General features: G+C 33.7%; 1 protein-coding gene across 1 annotated transcript in view; it reads right to left on the minus strand.

The window, feature by feature from the left end:
- LOC142979135 (uncharacterized) overlaps positions 1-17,105 on the minus strand; it is a 425,130-nt gene that overhangs the window by 272,687 nt on the left and 135,338 nt on the right. Inside the window, exon 3 of the mRNA XM_076123898.1 lies at positions 5,770-5,815. Within this exon, the coding sequence (XP_075980013.1) occupies positions 5,770-5,815 (46 nt within the window). The remainder of the gene's footprint in view (positions 1-5,769; positions 5,816-17,105) is intronic.

Here is a 17,105-nt window from a genome sequence, read left to right on the forward strand (position 1 = left end):
CGATGCAGCGTAACTTACACAGCCTTAAGTTTTCTTTCACCGTCGCATAATTATTATAGTCCTACAACTTAGTATAGAGCCGTGTATTTAAGAATCGCGAGTGGTGGAGGTGTATAAAAAATTAATGACTTCGAACATCAGTGACCCGTAGGCTTGTGCAGTTAGCGGAAATAGTGGGCCCCGGCTATGATTTTTAAAGATCTTTGACAGTTGCTACCAGTAGTCAGGAGCTTAAAAATCTGACAATCAATCTTACCGAGGGATGACGTGTATCTGTGTTATAACAGATAATTGGGTTGTGGATATATGGTGACTGCATGTAAAATGCTGCATCTTCTGGGACTGGAAGCCGACTCCAACATGGTTGGAAGAAAGGCTAGGCTACTCTCGATACTCGACAGTACTGATTGTAGACATTCGCCCTAACCTAGGCTTATGCAGCGATCGGCCAGTTTGATACAAGCTACTTTATTCAAGAAATACATAGAATAATACGCTATAATCTAAGTATTTGGTGCATGCCAAGCCTGTTTGCCAAGTTGTCTTACTAAAGTAAAACTTCACTCCCTAATAGGGTTTATAACTTTGCTTAGTGGTCTAATATATTCTGATATTGGAAGTTTGAAGGAAATTTTGTGGGCACTTCTGAAATTATGTGGAAATTAAAAGCCAGTCGTTTATCTTTTGGTGAATGTTTTAAATTGTTTCGCTTGGAGTTAAGGATTTAATTATGTTGTATAGATTTTTAGGGTTATTTTTTTATTTTCCGTATATATTTACAAGTCAAGTTTAATGTGTGTTCTTATTTTCAAATTAAACTTTAGGTCATTCCTATTTTAAAGACCAACACGGTTTTTTTCATCGTTGGTCATTCTTTATAATTTATAACATAAAACTCTTGCAAAATTTAAATTCACAGTGATTTCTGCGCTCAAAAGCATTCTATAAATATAAGTATAACTAAAATCTATAAAAAAATATTTTAGTTTGATACCGTAACCACTATAATAATAAAAAAATATTCACAATTTAAACCCAAATATATTTTAGCCCAAAAATATTCAGTACCAGCCCTACATTGATGCGGCGTGCAATAACAGGCGTTCAGACTTTTTAATTTGTTCCCGTTATTTATGTGCGTGTTCGACGATGGCTCCCGTCGCGTCGCCTTGCGTCGGCTCGCGTCTACTCGCGTCGCGTCGCGTCTTGGATTCAAATAGTCGCAGTACAAGTTTTAAAGAATTAAATTTCGACAGAGGAAGTTTGTTGAACAAGAATTTTAGTGTTTTGTGGATAATTGGAACCTTGGCTGGGGTTTTTGTTGTGCTTACTTTTGCTTGATAAATGGTTTATTATTATGTGTCTATTACGTTAAGTTCATCTTGATTTTGTTGATATGTGATGTCTTTATGTCAAAGTAACTGAAGTAGGTGACCCTTGATCATTTAAAATAGTGGGACAGAAATGCAAATTAATAAATAGATCTACGATGTAGGTAGTACGAACCTATATCTACGAAGTAGTTTTATTGTAGTTTATGTATGAAGATTTATTTTGTAGTAGACGAAATAATATTTTCTATCTACATTAAAAATACTACTTTATACACTTGACATCCCAAACACCAGTCAAACATATAAACCAACAAAACACAATTGCAACACACAAAAACACAACCGCGTAAAATCAAATACACATACAATTACATACCAAAAGTTGGTAGTTAAACAGCTATTATATTCGGTCGTATAATAAATACCTCTATTATTACAAATGGCGTCCATACAGATAACGATCAGAATTTAACCACACTTACCAACACATTAAACTGAACTGTTTTTAACTAATCTAATCTATCAAAACGAAAACCGGTGAAGGGGAGAACATGTAACAATATTTTACTTTTGAAAAGCTTGTAGATAACTTTTTCCAGTATATCTACGTACCTGCAATGTATTTTTGTAGAAAGTAACTGTTCTATGTCTTTCTTTTTTATAACCCTAAGTTTAAGCTATTATGTACTTTTAAGGAGTTTAGCTAATAAGGAAAAAAATATTAAGAGTGAATTTTAATATTAAGGTGATGGTGTTTTGATGGAAATTGGTACTTTATATTTGTGACTTCTTATTTGAGCTTTAAGTATGTTTGTTGACTTTTGCGAGGATTTTAAGTGCTGGTAGGCACTACAATATTACCATGCAATGTCTTAATTCTACATCATTTATTGAATTACCCTATAAAACGTGCGAATACATAATTATTAAAAGGTTTACTGTGGCGATTATAAATATCATTATTTGTATGATATAGTAAAATATTATTAGTTATAAACATCCAATAAGTTTTGTTTCAATCAAATTTACTGACAATGCCTATAGTCAACATTGTAATTTTTTATAATCTGAACTTAACTTCAACAAAAGTAACTAATTATTTATTCTCTTCTTTTCTTTTCAAAGTAAAATCAATAACTTACCAAAGGCAAGCTTGTAACAGTGTAACAGTGCTTATCAACCCTAAATCAGTCGTTTAACACGAAGACTTAATGTTGCTTAAATACGGAACTAAAACGAGAGTATTTTAGGGTTACACTTGTAAACGACGATTAATTAATACGCGCCCTGGGGACAGTTATAAGAGCTGTTTGAGTGTTAATTAGTTGCTTATCTTTGTTTCATTTAGGCCTTTTTGTAAAGATTTGTATCAGAATTTTGTATTTTATTGAAGTAGTTTTTAGTTCCGTCTCTTTGTATGTAGCTTTATAGTTTTAGGCCTTTTTACGGTCTGTCGTAATCGTATAAACAGTAGTTACATTTTTAATTAATCGGTGGTCGTACAGATGTTGTGTGCGACTACTAACCACGATGTCTTGGTTTTGATTTCTTGGTCGGCCTTGAAATAGGTTTTTCTTTTGTTCGAATTTCTTATCAAAGCATTGTCAATGTATGACTAATATTTAGCACAAATTAATTTTGATTTAACACGAAGACTTGTTTTGCTTAAATACGGAACTAAAACGAGAGCATTTTAGGGTTACACTTGTAAACGACGATTAATTTTGTACGCGCCCCGGGGACAGTTATAAGAGCTGTTTGAGTGTTAATTAGTTGCTTATCTTTGTTCTATTTAGGCCTTTTTGTAAAGATTTGTATCTGAATTTTTGTATTTTATTGAAGTAGTTTTAATTCTGTTTTTTTGTAGTTGTGTAGTTTTATGCTTTTGTAAAATGTTGTTGTTTAAATTTTATATTTACGGTCTGTCGTAACTATATATAAACGATTGTAAATTATTTGTTAATATGTGTTTCTATTTCTGGTTAAATGTTATTTTTATTTCTGTCAGAATCTTTCGTAAAAGCTATAGCTATTGAGAAGGTTTTAAACCTGATGTAGGAGTTTGCGATTATTTGTTGCCAAAATACTTGTATACTACAAACAGCCCCCAAAAGCCTATAGTTCTCTTTTATTTCTAGTTAGAAAACACTAGACAACCTTCTTCTAAAAATATGAGTATAATACATGGTTTACACAATGGTAGAGGACGTTTCGATGCCTAAGGTCAAAGAGAGAATGGATGAAGTGAAAATATTTCACTCAAAAACTAAAGATTTAAGCTTCTTAAAAGATTATCTTTGTGTCGTTTTACAAAGGTAATATAACAGATACAGAATTGTAATACTTAGCCCACTGACTGCCTTTCAGCATACAAAATAACATAAGAAAATTAACTGTAAATTAGGTACAAATAAAGTATGTCATCTATATTATTATGGCTTCATTGCAGTTATTTCCAATCGGAGATGCTGAGATGGTTTTAACGTATTTTAGAATTATTGGTTAGAATATGTCGTTGAGTGATTTGGAAAGTAAAATGTAAGGCCCTTGTTCTGAGTAAAATAGAATTAATTGTTCTATCAAAACTAGTGCAATCAATTGTTCTAATTATAAGAATATCCACTATTTTATCTATTGAATTTTTCTCTCAGAGACTCTTCTTAAAATACCTCATACTTATAGCCAGACTAGGTCACCTCAATATATTGAGACTAAAAGGAAAAATAACCTAAACCACACAAAAGCAAGCGACATTATTTCGTTCAAGGTCAACAAGACAATGGCAAACGTAGAAATATTTTTCTGAAAGTCTTTAAGCTCCCTAAAAGATAATACGCATAAAGCTTCGTTCATACAAACATAGCAGGGATAAAAACAGCGATTTAAGCGAAGGTAACTTTACTATCACAATGACATATCAAACCTATGAGAGTGTTTATATTCTCAAAATTACTAGTTAATTACTTTTCGTTTAAATAAAACTAGAACTTAAAAATTACATGTTATTTTATACATAATAATATGTACATACATAAAATCACGCCTTCTCCCCACAGGAGTAGGCAGAGACCAGAGAACACCAGCCGGTACTGTCAGTCCCCATGAGAGTGTGTATAAATTCTCAAAATTACTAATTAATTACTTTTCGTTTAAATAAAACTAGAACTTAAAAATTACATGTTATTTTATACATAATAATATGTACATACATAAAATCACGCCTTCTCCCCACAGGAGTAGGCAGAGACCAGAGAACACCAGCCGGTACTGTCAGTCCCCATGAGAGTGTGTATAAATTCTCAAAATTACTAATTAATTACTTTTCGTTTAAATAAAACTAGAACTTAAAAATTACATGTTATTTTATACATAATAATATGTACATACATAAAATCACGCCTTCTCCCCACAGGAGTAGGCAGAGACCAGAGAACACCAGCCGGTACTGTCAGTCCCCATGAGAGTGTGTATAAATTCTCAAAATTACTAATTAATTACTTTTCGTTTAAATAAAACTAGAACTTAAAAATTACATGTTATTTTATACATAATAATATGTACATACATAAAATCACGCCTTCTCCCCACAGGAGTAGGCAGAGACCAGAGAACACCAGCCGGTACTGTCAGTCATTCAGACATTCTGTCGAGTATCGAGAGTTTGACATTTAAAGTGTACTACCAAAATAGTTCTTACGGAGTCCGGTAGAGGCGCTAAACAGATTTTCTTGTAAAATTTCTCGATAGCTAGTCGGTTGTCGAAATTCGATAGTAGTAGAGAATCGAGCTACTTTGCGAAAAATCTTTTCTGTTTCTCCATAGTTTGGTACTGTTATTTACTTATCACGTGTCTATACATATGTACAGAGCTTTAGCTGTACCTATATTTGTATCTAAGGAGTAAAAGGAAAACTTTTTGGCGTCTTATTGGTGTTTTTGTTTCATTGCCCGAGTTCTGAGGCTTTGTGAGAGAATGAACAGTTTATTTATAGCCACCTTAATTGGACGGCTGCTTAGGTTTACATCAAATATGTATGTTACTGTTGAATTAAATATTTGCGTACGAAAGAAATAAAAACAGGTTAGAATCGAGGGAATACGTAAAAATATGTGTTTTAGTAATAGTCAATTAAAATGTTACATTTTGTAGGCCTTAGCTTGCGTTTTTCAAATTATTTTGCTATATATTCTTTATGACGACGTGTGGTCAATAGAAGCTTTAGTTCAAGTTTGTGGGGTCAGCCGCCATATTGGATGGTCAGTATCGTTGAAAACGCAAATTTTCTCTAAGTTAAATTTTAATTTGGATCATCTCTAATTACCAATTACAACATCAAACTATTCTCTATTTTGAGATATAAAAAAGGTTTTGGAAAAAAATCGTTTCAAGAGGCGTTCTTTTGACGCGAAATGTATGTTATTATTTTACACTCACCTGCTGCTGGAGAAAGTTTTGTGACGACACCCCACCGTGACTTCCACTGAAACAACACAAAGGAAACATATTAATGACTATTAATAAGACAATGATGGCCGATTTTGTCAAATGAATAAGCATTATTTAACCGATCGAGGATTGGTATGCATTTCCATTAATTTTCTGATACATTATACATCGGATAGATAATACATTAATGGTGAAAACGAGACTTGGTAACCTGTACATTATGTACAAGTCACCCGTTAAAGATTTAACAATTCATAGATGTATTGTTGTAAATGAGGCAAGGCAAGCTTTCAATGATCGTACCAAGTGGTTTTCCTTGGGTTCTGCCTATCCCTATGTGAAAAAGGTGTTATATTACGTATCTATTTAACAATTCTATCAAACTCATAACTTATCTCAATCATTCAAAGCTATTCCTTTTCAAAACCGAATAACTGCAAGCAATTTGTACATGGAAATGTTTACAAAACGAGATAAAGTTAAACACAGCATCCAGTGATTTAACTAAATATTTTTAGATCAATCAAAAGCACCAATAGTGGAGGCTGTGATTTCGAAAAATACGGAACTCCGAATGGCCCTGTAAATATTCAGGGTACATTTAGCATTGGATGGTTATTGGCGCAATTCATAGGAAAATAGCGCTGTGTGTTACGCTCATTGAAAAGTACACGAGTTATGGACTAATGGTTTTTCTGTTTTTTGTTTTTGGTGGTACTATTGTTATTGCTATTATAGTCATTTGTGCTGCTTCATTAATGCTGCTATTATTGATGATTAGTTTATTTTTTGTAAGTTACCTATCTTGTTTTTCAATTAAAGTGAACGTGAAAATAATACATTGAACTTCAATATTTTTGTGGAGTTAAAAGACAAACAGTTGTATTCCAACTAAGTTACTCGAGAGCATTAGGTGTCTTGTTTAGTTTTCTAAGTCATTATTATCATGAAAACTTTAAACAGTTTAAAACAAAGCATTACTTAACTAAATCTAACGCTGGCATGCAGCTACTATAGGATTTATGAGAATCCCTAAACAATCTTTTTACAACCAATTAACCAACCTTTACAAAAACGGTATTTCCAACCAAAACAAAACCCTAGTTATTATCTCCATCAATCCATCTCTCAGTCTATTACCTTGTCCCGCAGTCCATAGCTCAGTGGATGCAACAGACAAATAGCCGTCAGCGAGCGAGCCGGCAATAAAATCTACTATTTTACCGCGCCCCGACACGCTCGCCTCTTTATCGGTATTGCCAAGTTTAGTATGAACCTTGTTACTGTTTAAATTAAAGCTTTGAATAATTGGTAATGGTAATGGAAATACAAGGTCTTAAAATTAGGAAATTACAAGTAAAATTTTACAACTTTTTGACTGCATGTAATATTTGACTATAAAATCATTTGTTTTGTAGTAGCAGTTTTCTAGGTTATAAACTATTTGTGTATCAAACATTATAATCTTTTCAGCCGTTTTTTCGTGAAGGAGTAACAAATATGAATACATCCATCCTCACAATGTTTCACATTTATAATATTAATAGTATTACCCAATAATACAGGGAAAGTTGGTCATGGACTATCTATGATCAACTTTCCCGTTGACGTTGACGTTTCAGCGCCAATTATGCTATTAACCGGCGCCGAAACGTCGAGAAACCCAAGGTAAAATGGATGTTCGCAAATCCTACCTACAAGTATAATATTAGGTATGGAATAGAAACGCGAATAGTATAAAGCTAATTTTTAAAAGATATGATTGCTATTCAAGTGAAAAAGAAGGTAGACAATAGTTTTCTAATCCATTGCTGTAATGAATATGAATTTAACCATTGTACTAGTGGACTCATTTCTAACAAGATCCAAGCAAGTTTGTTGTTTTGTGTAGTTTAAAAAATCTGGCATAAAGCCACAGTGTGGCTTAATCTAAATTGGGTAAAAGCTAAATAGACGGTAGCTACCAGGCATATAAAGCGGAAAAGTAAATAACACACATCTCTACTAATATTTCGTTATTTAAATCAACTGTTATGTACAACGAAATAGAATAATCTGTAATTTTGTGCAATTTTGAATAATAAAAATGCACTTTCCTTGACCCGGGAATTGAACCCAAGATCTCATGATCAACAGTTGCTGCCACCCAAATCACCTATTTGATCAAAAGTAATATGGTATTGTAGTTTACAAACCATGCACTTGTTTTAAAGTTGATCTTTTCCAATACACTTTACAATATTCAAATACACTCAAAGCTATGCAGAAAAGCTAAACAATTTTCAAAAGAATGTTCGTATAAAGCAGAGTCAATGTATGGAGACCCACACGTTGTTCGAGAACGCTCGCTAAAGTGATTTGGTTGCCGTGACCTGACTGGCTTATATCTTGAAAATAAACTCGCGTTTTACAAGCTGTTGACGGTGTTAACCTTTGATGGAATGTTAGTATTTCTTCATATTTAGTACTGACTGCCTTTGCAGCGCGGTTGGTAGTGTATCCGACTGCTGATCATGAGGTCCTAGGTTAGATTCTCGAGTCGTGCAATGTACTTTAAACTTTTGTATTTATATTGTTTTATTAGTCTTTAGACTTTGGTTAACGTGCCCGGTAATGGTATCATCATATTTCTGCCATCGACCGCACTGCGTACAAATTATGCCCGGTTTCTGAGTACATTGAGCATTTTTTTTACATGAGTTTAAACGCTATTGAAAAGATAAACTACTGCTAAATCTACCTCAGAAACCCAGAGGTAAGAAATGCCATAAGTGGTTTGCTGCCGACAGTAAAACATATGTAAGTTTAATTCTAATATTACTTCAAAATACTATCACAATTTCATTTCAAGTAAACAAAATAAATATTTCTTTAAGCAGTAATATCGAAAAAGGGTAATTTAACCCAGTTTATCCTAGAAAAAAGCGATGTAAATAAAGAAATGTCCATTAACAATTCTAAGGCCAACTAAATAGAGAGATTAAGCTAAAAGCGAACTGAAGCCAAGACCAGATTTCTGGAAACGCGCCAAGCCGAGGAAAAAGCCCCGTTATAAATAAAGATCCTTAGTAATTACTTAATTGGCGTCTTCTCATAAAAATAATTAAACCTAAAATGTTCGCGGGATTTCTGTGGATTAATATTTAAAAACAAAGTAGTTATCACAGATATTGGTGTAATTTTTATATAAGGATTTTTTTTTAAAAATGAGAGGTTTTTTTTGGATATATTTTTTATATCGTGTAATAGAAAAGAATGGTATGACTGCACTCAATTCACAATTCTATAGTAAATTAATTACCCATTTTTGTCAGGTCAGTCCATGAAAATGTCGGTAAAATAAATAGTTTGTAAGGTTTGTTCGTACCAATTCGCGTTCTCTAGTCTTTGCGGACCTACCCCGTTTACGTAGTATGTATTAAATATTGGGTAAGTCCCGTAGCCATTTTCCAGACTTGATATCAAACTGCGTACTACTCAGGAGACTTCTGTTAAAATTATTATCCCCTACCTAAAAGACCTCTCTATCAAACCCAAGATATCATAATATGCAGTACTCTTTCCTAGCCAGAAATAGCTCTCCATTCGAAATAATATATGAAATTATTAAGCAGGTAATAAAGATTCGCCATAAACCGTTTTACAGCCGAAAAATAAAATGGCGGTCCTATATTTTATGCCGGAGTTTTAATGTTTACAGAAATTTTCACGGGATATACTATTTTTGCACTCAGATATTGGTTTTCGCTACATTTTACTGTTTAATGTGCAATGTTTGTGAATTACTTTGTGGTTCATTTTCTGTTGCTGATTTTTTGGATAGCTTTTTATGTTTATTTTTATTTTGGGTTATGATGAAAGTTATCTGATTATATATTTTATTGTATGTATATAAGGCAAGATGTATGGACGCGAATGAAGCAAAGAAATTTTGTTTGCTCCATTCGTGATTTATTTTATAGATCGTACCAAGTTCTTCTTTCTTTAAGGCTTCTTTATTAGGTAAGGTGTTATTTTTTGTATGTATGTATGTATACTTGATGATCACTAATCGTTGTTAGTAACTTATTAATATTTTTTACTTTATTGTAATCATCCGCATATCTTTCATAGCATCAAGCATCAATAACTCGATCCACAAAACGACTATTTCTCCATTTGTTGTTACTTCTACAAGTGTAGTAGCACTAGCTTTCTTAGTGCTAGGAAAGCTTTAAAAGAGCCTCAGTAAGTAGTTAAATAAATGGCCAACGTCAACACCAGACGTACTTCGGGCTACTTCGGGCTACTTCGGCAATCTTCGGTGTACCTCGGGGTACGTTTGTTTGTTTGTGTTGCGGTCTAGTTGGCTCAGATTAATTGTATTCTACTTGACTTTGTTAATTGATAGTTTTGCAGCCCGGGACAGATGCTTTGAATACCTTGTTTGAGATTGGAGTATATATATTGCTCTTGATTTTAAGGTCTGTCTTAATTTTGGGAAGAGAACTTGTATAAGCAAGCTATATTTAGTAAATCCATTGAAAGACTCACTTGCATATATTAATTAAACAGTCTGTTTGTCTGTGCGTTTTTGTGTTCGAAAACCTTCCACTGATATGCCACTAACTCGATTTTAATAGAATTAAGCATGGAGATAGTTGCTAATCCAATAAAATATTCAAATTAAATTTTATTTTTTATAAAGATTTTGATAAACCTTCCCTTCAATTAAAACAAACTGATCTGAACATCCACAAGTTTTTTATTTAGACTTTAAGAGTATTATCAGAATTGACGATGCTTGCTCTACTTTTATTTTTACAACAAAACCATTCAGTACATAGGTGAATAATGCAAATGAACGAGTTCATTCTCATGCACTCTTTGTAAGCAGATTAAAACATCCCCTTCATCCCCCATACCAGTTACATAATACATGAGCTTTTTAACACCCCGTGTATTTCAAAAATTATATACACATACTGAAACTGCATTTATCTAGAGTGAAGGATATGTATCATGAAGTTATGGGTTTGGTTCTCGGAGACCGAGAAATATTTTTCACTCATTTTTAATTACCATAGTCTGAAGAATGTCAAAAAGAGGCCTGCAAACTACGTAGAAAACAAAGCACTACAACTTTCCCTCCCCGGTCGTAGATCCGGAGAATGGCCCTAAACTAGATGGGAAACTGTAGTGCAGAAAGATATGAGTGAGTGTGAGGTTTCCGCAGACGATGTTCAGGACAGAGCGAAGTGGAGGAGAAAGACCAGGAAGGCTGACTCCACTACCATATGGGATTCATAGCATGGAAGAGAGAGAGAGAGTCTGAAGAATTCTTCAGTCTGTTTCGTTTTTCCCGGTTCCCGGGTTGATAAAGGGATTTTTTTTCTTCTTGTTTTTTCTGTCAAAGATTTAGTGCATGCGATTAAACACGAGGCTTCAGGTTTAATTCCCGAATTGGTAACGTACCCGGCATATAGAAAGAGGTCCCCTATTGCATGGGACCAACATTAGAAAAAAGTGGCCTTCGCCTTTGGTTGCTTGCATAATGATATAAAAGCCACACACTTCAATGACTTTCAAAATCGGACACTGAACTATAGAATGACTTTACCGTTCAATTCTATGATGGATCATTCATTCATGCTCAGTTCAATTCATTCATTCACTTTACACTCAATTGGAAGGGGTATTTTTACCAATGGAAATTAGACCTTACGTAGTATAAGTTTGAGTTTGAATTCCATTGTATACTGGAGTAGTATTTGCATCATGAGCGGGCGATAAATTTCGTTATGCTTCATCTAACTTAAGTTTGTCGTAAAACAGAGTTCTAAAGATATTGTAATATATCGTAGACTTATGATAACTAGACTGTATGAAGATGAAAGGAAAGATATATGAGATGCCTTGATATTGTTTGTTCTGATCTTTTGTGGTTACTCTTAGACAGGTCATTTATATTAGTAGAAATAAAATATGGATATCAGTGAGTATAGCTGAATAAAAGACAATTTTCTTCGCTTCTAATATAATTAAAACAAGCAACACAAAAATCGTCACGAAAATTCCCCTTCTTTATGAATCAGAAGAACAGTGACACAAACAGAAGCTATTGTAAAATAAAAACAAAAAAGACTTTATCATTTTTGAGACAGATAAAAACCAAACTTATCAAAAACAGGCCAACTTCTCTTTTCATTAAGCAAAATCATTAAAACCAGATGCACTTATTAAAAGAAAAAAAGAACAAAAAAGAGGAAAGTAAATAGCGTTTGAATTGCCTAATGAGTATGCTGGGCATGACATACATAAAAAAACAATTATCAGTCACATGAAAAATCATTGGTGATTGAGAAAAGTGGCTGTAAGTTTCTTGCTAGCTCTTCTCATAGGGCTGTATCTTCCGAGCTAATTCATTCATTTCATTGTTTGATTCAGTAATTGTTACTACTATCATAAGTGTCAACATTTGACCTGAACGAATAAATGATTTGATTTTGATTTTAAAATGTGATCTCATGTTCCTGATTGAAATTAGTTACTTTATGCTAGCAAACAATCAGATGGTAATCAAAAACTGCCTATTATACTAAAGACACAAACACTGACATAAAATCACAAATTCACTAAAAAAAAACATTTTAATGGCACCCCAAAACCAAACTAATCAAAACCAGACGCTCATTAAACAAAAAAAACAAAATCATTAATCCAAAATAAAATATCAAAAAGGAGAAAAGTGAATCGCGTTTGAACCGTCAGAAAAACGCGGCGTATTGTGGTGACGTTTGGAAGATAGCGTACTATACTCGCGTTCTGTGTTGAATGCACGATGAGTTGACAATGGGGGTGCAGAGATAATGCCTTTGTTGTTTGTTAGCACTTGTTTATTGGCTATTGGTGATTTGGTATAATTGGGAAGGTTTAGATAATAGACCCTGTAGCTCAATTCTCTATTACTATCGACACCCGTCAGAGGCGCTGATCAGATTTTCATACAAAATTTCTCGATGACAGGTCGGTTGTCGGTAGTCGATAGTAGTTGTGAATCGAGCTACTGAACGTGTGACCTAACTGTTTAACTTTAATGTTGCTTTATGCCTTTATAATTCCAGAATGTGTCTTCTGTGTGATGCGTATCTACTTATTTGTTTTAAATTATATTATATATCAAGATTATTTGTACAGGATGCATGAACAACTTAATACATGACTTGTTGTGAGTAGATGGAGAGAAAGAGAGAGTACATGGATAAACTAATTTACAAATAGGGATTTTAAGATCCTTATCTTGGGCTCCAATGCACCTTGAAAAAACCGTAAAATTATTAAATTAATTTATCATAGTATTATTGGGATAATAAATTGTCATTTTATTTAAATGAATAAAGCCCTTTATAAGTTATCAACAGACGCTGTATACTGTCAGAATGCATAATCCAACGACATTTTACGAATCATCTAAGAAACAACAGGAACACATCAAATATCTTCACAAAGTGACAAGTAAAATCTGAACAGAGTATCTGTGAGCAAACAAACAATTGTTTAAATTAAGCCGTGGCTAAGCCGCCGCTGGGCGTGGGATAAACGCCGGCTAATCCTCTCGGACCGGCCCTCGGAGGGCACGACTTAATATTTTATTGAAAAACCTCCTTAACAGTTGCGATGTGTCGGAGACAATGGACTGGGGTTCTTAAAGTTTGGGTTATGTGTGTGAGTATGATAGTGTGTGTTTTTACGCAGGAGAGTTTTATAAAACGATAACGGCATATTAAGTCCACTGGAGATTATAATGACCTGAGTAAAATGATTTGTTCGAACTGATATTAATTAGGTTTTTCCCAGTTTGTTTTTGAAGTTTTTTCATTGACTGCCAATTAGGTATTTGTTTGCTATATCTGTCACAGTGTCTTCAGTAGTAGCTCAGAGAATGACTACGTGCTTGTTATCAGGCTCGTTCTAGGCCTATGCTAAAACGTAGTAGTATTTTGATACACATCTGGCTAAACATTTAGGCATAGCAAATCGTATAATACACACCATACAATAAAATGTTCTCCAATAAAAACAAACTTCCATTTAACAAGAAAAAACAACACACTACACCAGAGAAAAGAGGATTATAAAAGTTTGAGAATCACAGTCCCAAGCTTAGCCAGTGTTAGCTTTAATTGTATGTATGGGTTTCCTATAAGAAGATTACGGGAGGGTATGGGGTTCGATTCCGAGTGTATTGCGCCTTTGGATCGAGGGGGAGTGTACAATTGTCAGTTGTGTCAACAGAATTGAACTAATGAGGTTTTGCGAATTAATGAATGGTTTTAGTGCACAGATGGTGTTATTTTGAAGATTATTAAATTCTATAGTTTCATCCAATTTTCTGAATAAAGCTTGCTATAACTTTTATGTTTTGGTCATGTTTTATTACCCACTGATTACTTATTCGACTATCATGTTAGACCTGACGTATTTTTTATAGATGAGTTGCAAGCGACACTGACTGACACTGCCACAGCACCGAGGTTGTGTGATCCTAAGACACTGAATAGGATACATAGAACTAATAGAAAATCTCTAAGCTTTTAGTACTTAACAATTTCTGTCCAATAGCTTATATTATTTGTGGATGGGTGACCATCTTATTCATATCGAGTTCCTCCGTATTTCGGAAGGCACGTTAAATTGTGGGTCCCGGTTGTCATTTTCGATGATCTTTGACAGTCGTTAACAGTAGTCAGAAGCTTGAAAGTCTGACAACCAGTCTTACCGAAGGGTATCGTGTTATCCCAGGTAACTGGGTTGTGGAGGTCAGATAGGCAGTCGCTCCATGTAAAACTCTGATATTCAGCCGCATCCGGTGAGACTGGAAGCCGACTCCAACATAGCTTGGAAGAAAGGCTAAGCTGATATAATAGCTTATCAGATACTTATCACTTTATTAAGTAATTAGATATCATCAAAGTTATTTATAGACAATGAAACTGGCTCTTAATCAAATTAACATTTATCGACCAGCGATTACAATAATAACAGTTCAACCAAAATATAATCAACAATTTTCAAAAATCTGCGAATAAACATAAAAAACCCCAATTTCAACCCCACAATGGAACAAGTACATCAATCTCTGCATTGAAGCAGAGTCCACATCGATGGTAGTTTATAACACCATCGATACGGAATGGACACATAAAAGGGCACTTCAACGCGCCGACATAAATCCCTTGGAACTATCGAACATGAATGTACTGGCGGCCACAGAAGTGATAACGGGGAAGGGATGAACATGGGGTTTTTCTTTCAACCCGTAATTTTCTTGAAAATCTTTATTTCCTAGTTCTTTACTACGTTTCTTGGATAGATGAAAAATCTCAACCAAACGTATTTTTTTTATTTCATGAATTCCACGTTTATAATCCTAAAAAGCTTCTCGTTGTCAGTATCTGGCACTTTACTTCAACTATTAGATAAGAATGATTAGCACGAAATATACAAACATTGAAACGTACACTCATATACATATTTACATACATAATATCGCCTTTCTTCCTACAGAGGTAGACAGGGCTCAGATAACTAAAAATATGTAGATGGCAATTGTAATGTAAGTTAAAATTTGATTATTTAGATGTTAACTAACCGCAGACATTGATGCGGCGAGTTAAGTGGTTTAAATAAATATCATTAAGATAATTTACTTAACTGTTTGTAATTTCATTATAATACCGTATTTTATTCTTAATCGTAAATATAATAATTGCTTAGTATAGCAGGGTTGTTTTGAGGCCATAAAAAAAAATATTCGACTCAAGAATCAAACCAACCACCACTCCCTCTAACTTCATAAGACATCGTAAACTAGTTATAAGCCCCCCATGGGGAGCTGCGCCCTTCAGATAAGGGCAATTATAACTAAAACTTAACCGACACATAAATAACAGATAAAACACGAATATTACAAATAAAATGTTGTTGCTTATCTGCTGCAACTGTGGGTAGTTTGAGATTTATGATGTTTGTTTATTAGTTTTTCGTATTGATAGTACAATGTACATATTTATTACAAATAATTCGGCTATAAAACCAGAGTATTTATATGTGAACTATTCTGACTGATTTTTAAATACATAGCAAATTCCATACAATGAAATTTAGTAGCATAGTAGAAAAATTACATAGCTTTTAACGGTCTCCGTGTCTATCAATCAATAGATTTCTGATCATTGTTCGCAGTCAAGAAAAGATGTAATAGTAGGAGTTATAATTCAACGGATTTTAAATTCGATTGACGCGTTTAAGACCTTTTGCAGTAAGTATAATATTATGCGTACAAATCGCGAGAGTTTAAAAGCTTTAATAAATAGGAGTTTCGTTTCTCATTACAATACACTCAAAATTTAGTTATATGCCATCTGTAAGATACTTAAGTCATTGAACCGTTATTACACTTTGTAGTTTTTCTTTTTGCATATTCAATTTTGAAAAATTCCAAAAGGAGCCTCAAAACCTACCTTCACTTTTCCATACAACAGTACAAATAAAACCGGTGACATTTCACGTGGAGTCGTGCGAGCCGCGACTGTCGCGACTGTCGCGAGTGAATTCACCAGGTTCTCAACCGCGTGGAGTGCGCGGAAATGTGATTTTTAAAATAAACCTGCTTTTATTGGTGGAACAACTGAATTTTAGATGCAATAGAATTTTGATGTCGGTTTTTAGTGTTGAAGAATTCTTATGTGATTTTAATAAGGTATCGTAAATCAAATTACTTTTAATGAGACAAGTAAGCGTATTTTTTAACTACAAAAATTATCGGTTTAGGTAGAAATAGATTTTGTCAAAAACGTACATTTGTGGTATTTCATTTCCTAAGAAAATCTTTCAACATAATCGACAATATAGGTACTTTGTTTTGTACAAAATATCGAAAATAAGCTTCTCATTTTTACAAATCATACATTTTATTCCATTTTATTCTATCAAAACAGAGAACAAAAAAGACAATTATATTTGTCCCCAGTTAGTCTTATCTGTGTAAAAAAAAACCAGAAACACTTTTTTTTTTATTTTTTCATAAAAATCGACCCACAACAATATCTCAACTACAAAAATTAGCCAATCATCCATTCCGATTCTGCTCTATCAACACCCTCTTCAAATCACCTCCCAAGTTTTGCAAAAGAAAAAGGGGGAGCACATACCTATAGTAATTCTACCCCTGCCAATTTATCGAGACTGTCCGTTACCGAAGGGTCTTAGAGTTCCTTAGCATCTCATCGGTGCTTTGAAACGTTGGAAACTGTAAAGAGCTTTGACGGTAGTTCTGATTTAAG

Source organism: Anticarsia gemmatalis, chromosome 16 (genome assembly GCF_050436995.1).
Source record: "Anticarsia gemmatalis isolate Benzon Research Colony breed Stoneville strain chromosome 16, ilAntGemm2 primary, whole genome shotgun sequence".
NCBI classification, from domain to species: Eukaryota; Metazoa; Arthropoda; class Insecta; order Lepidoptera; family Erebidae; genus Anticarsia; species Anticarsia gemmatalis.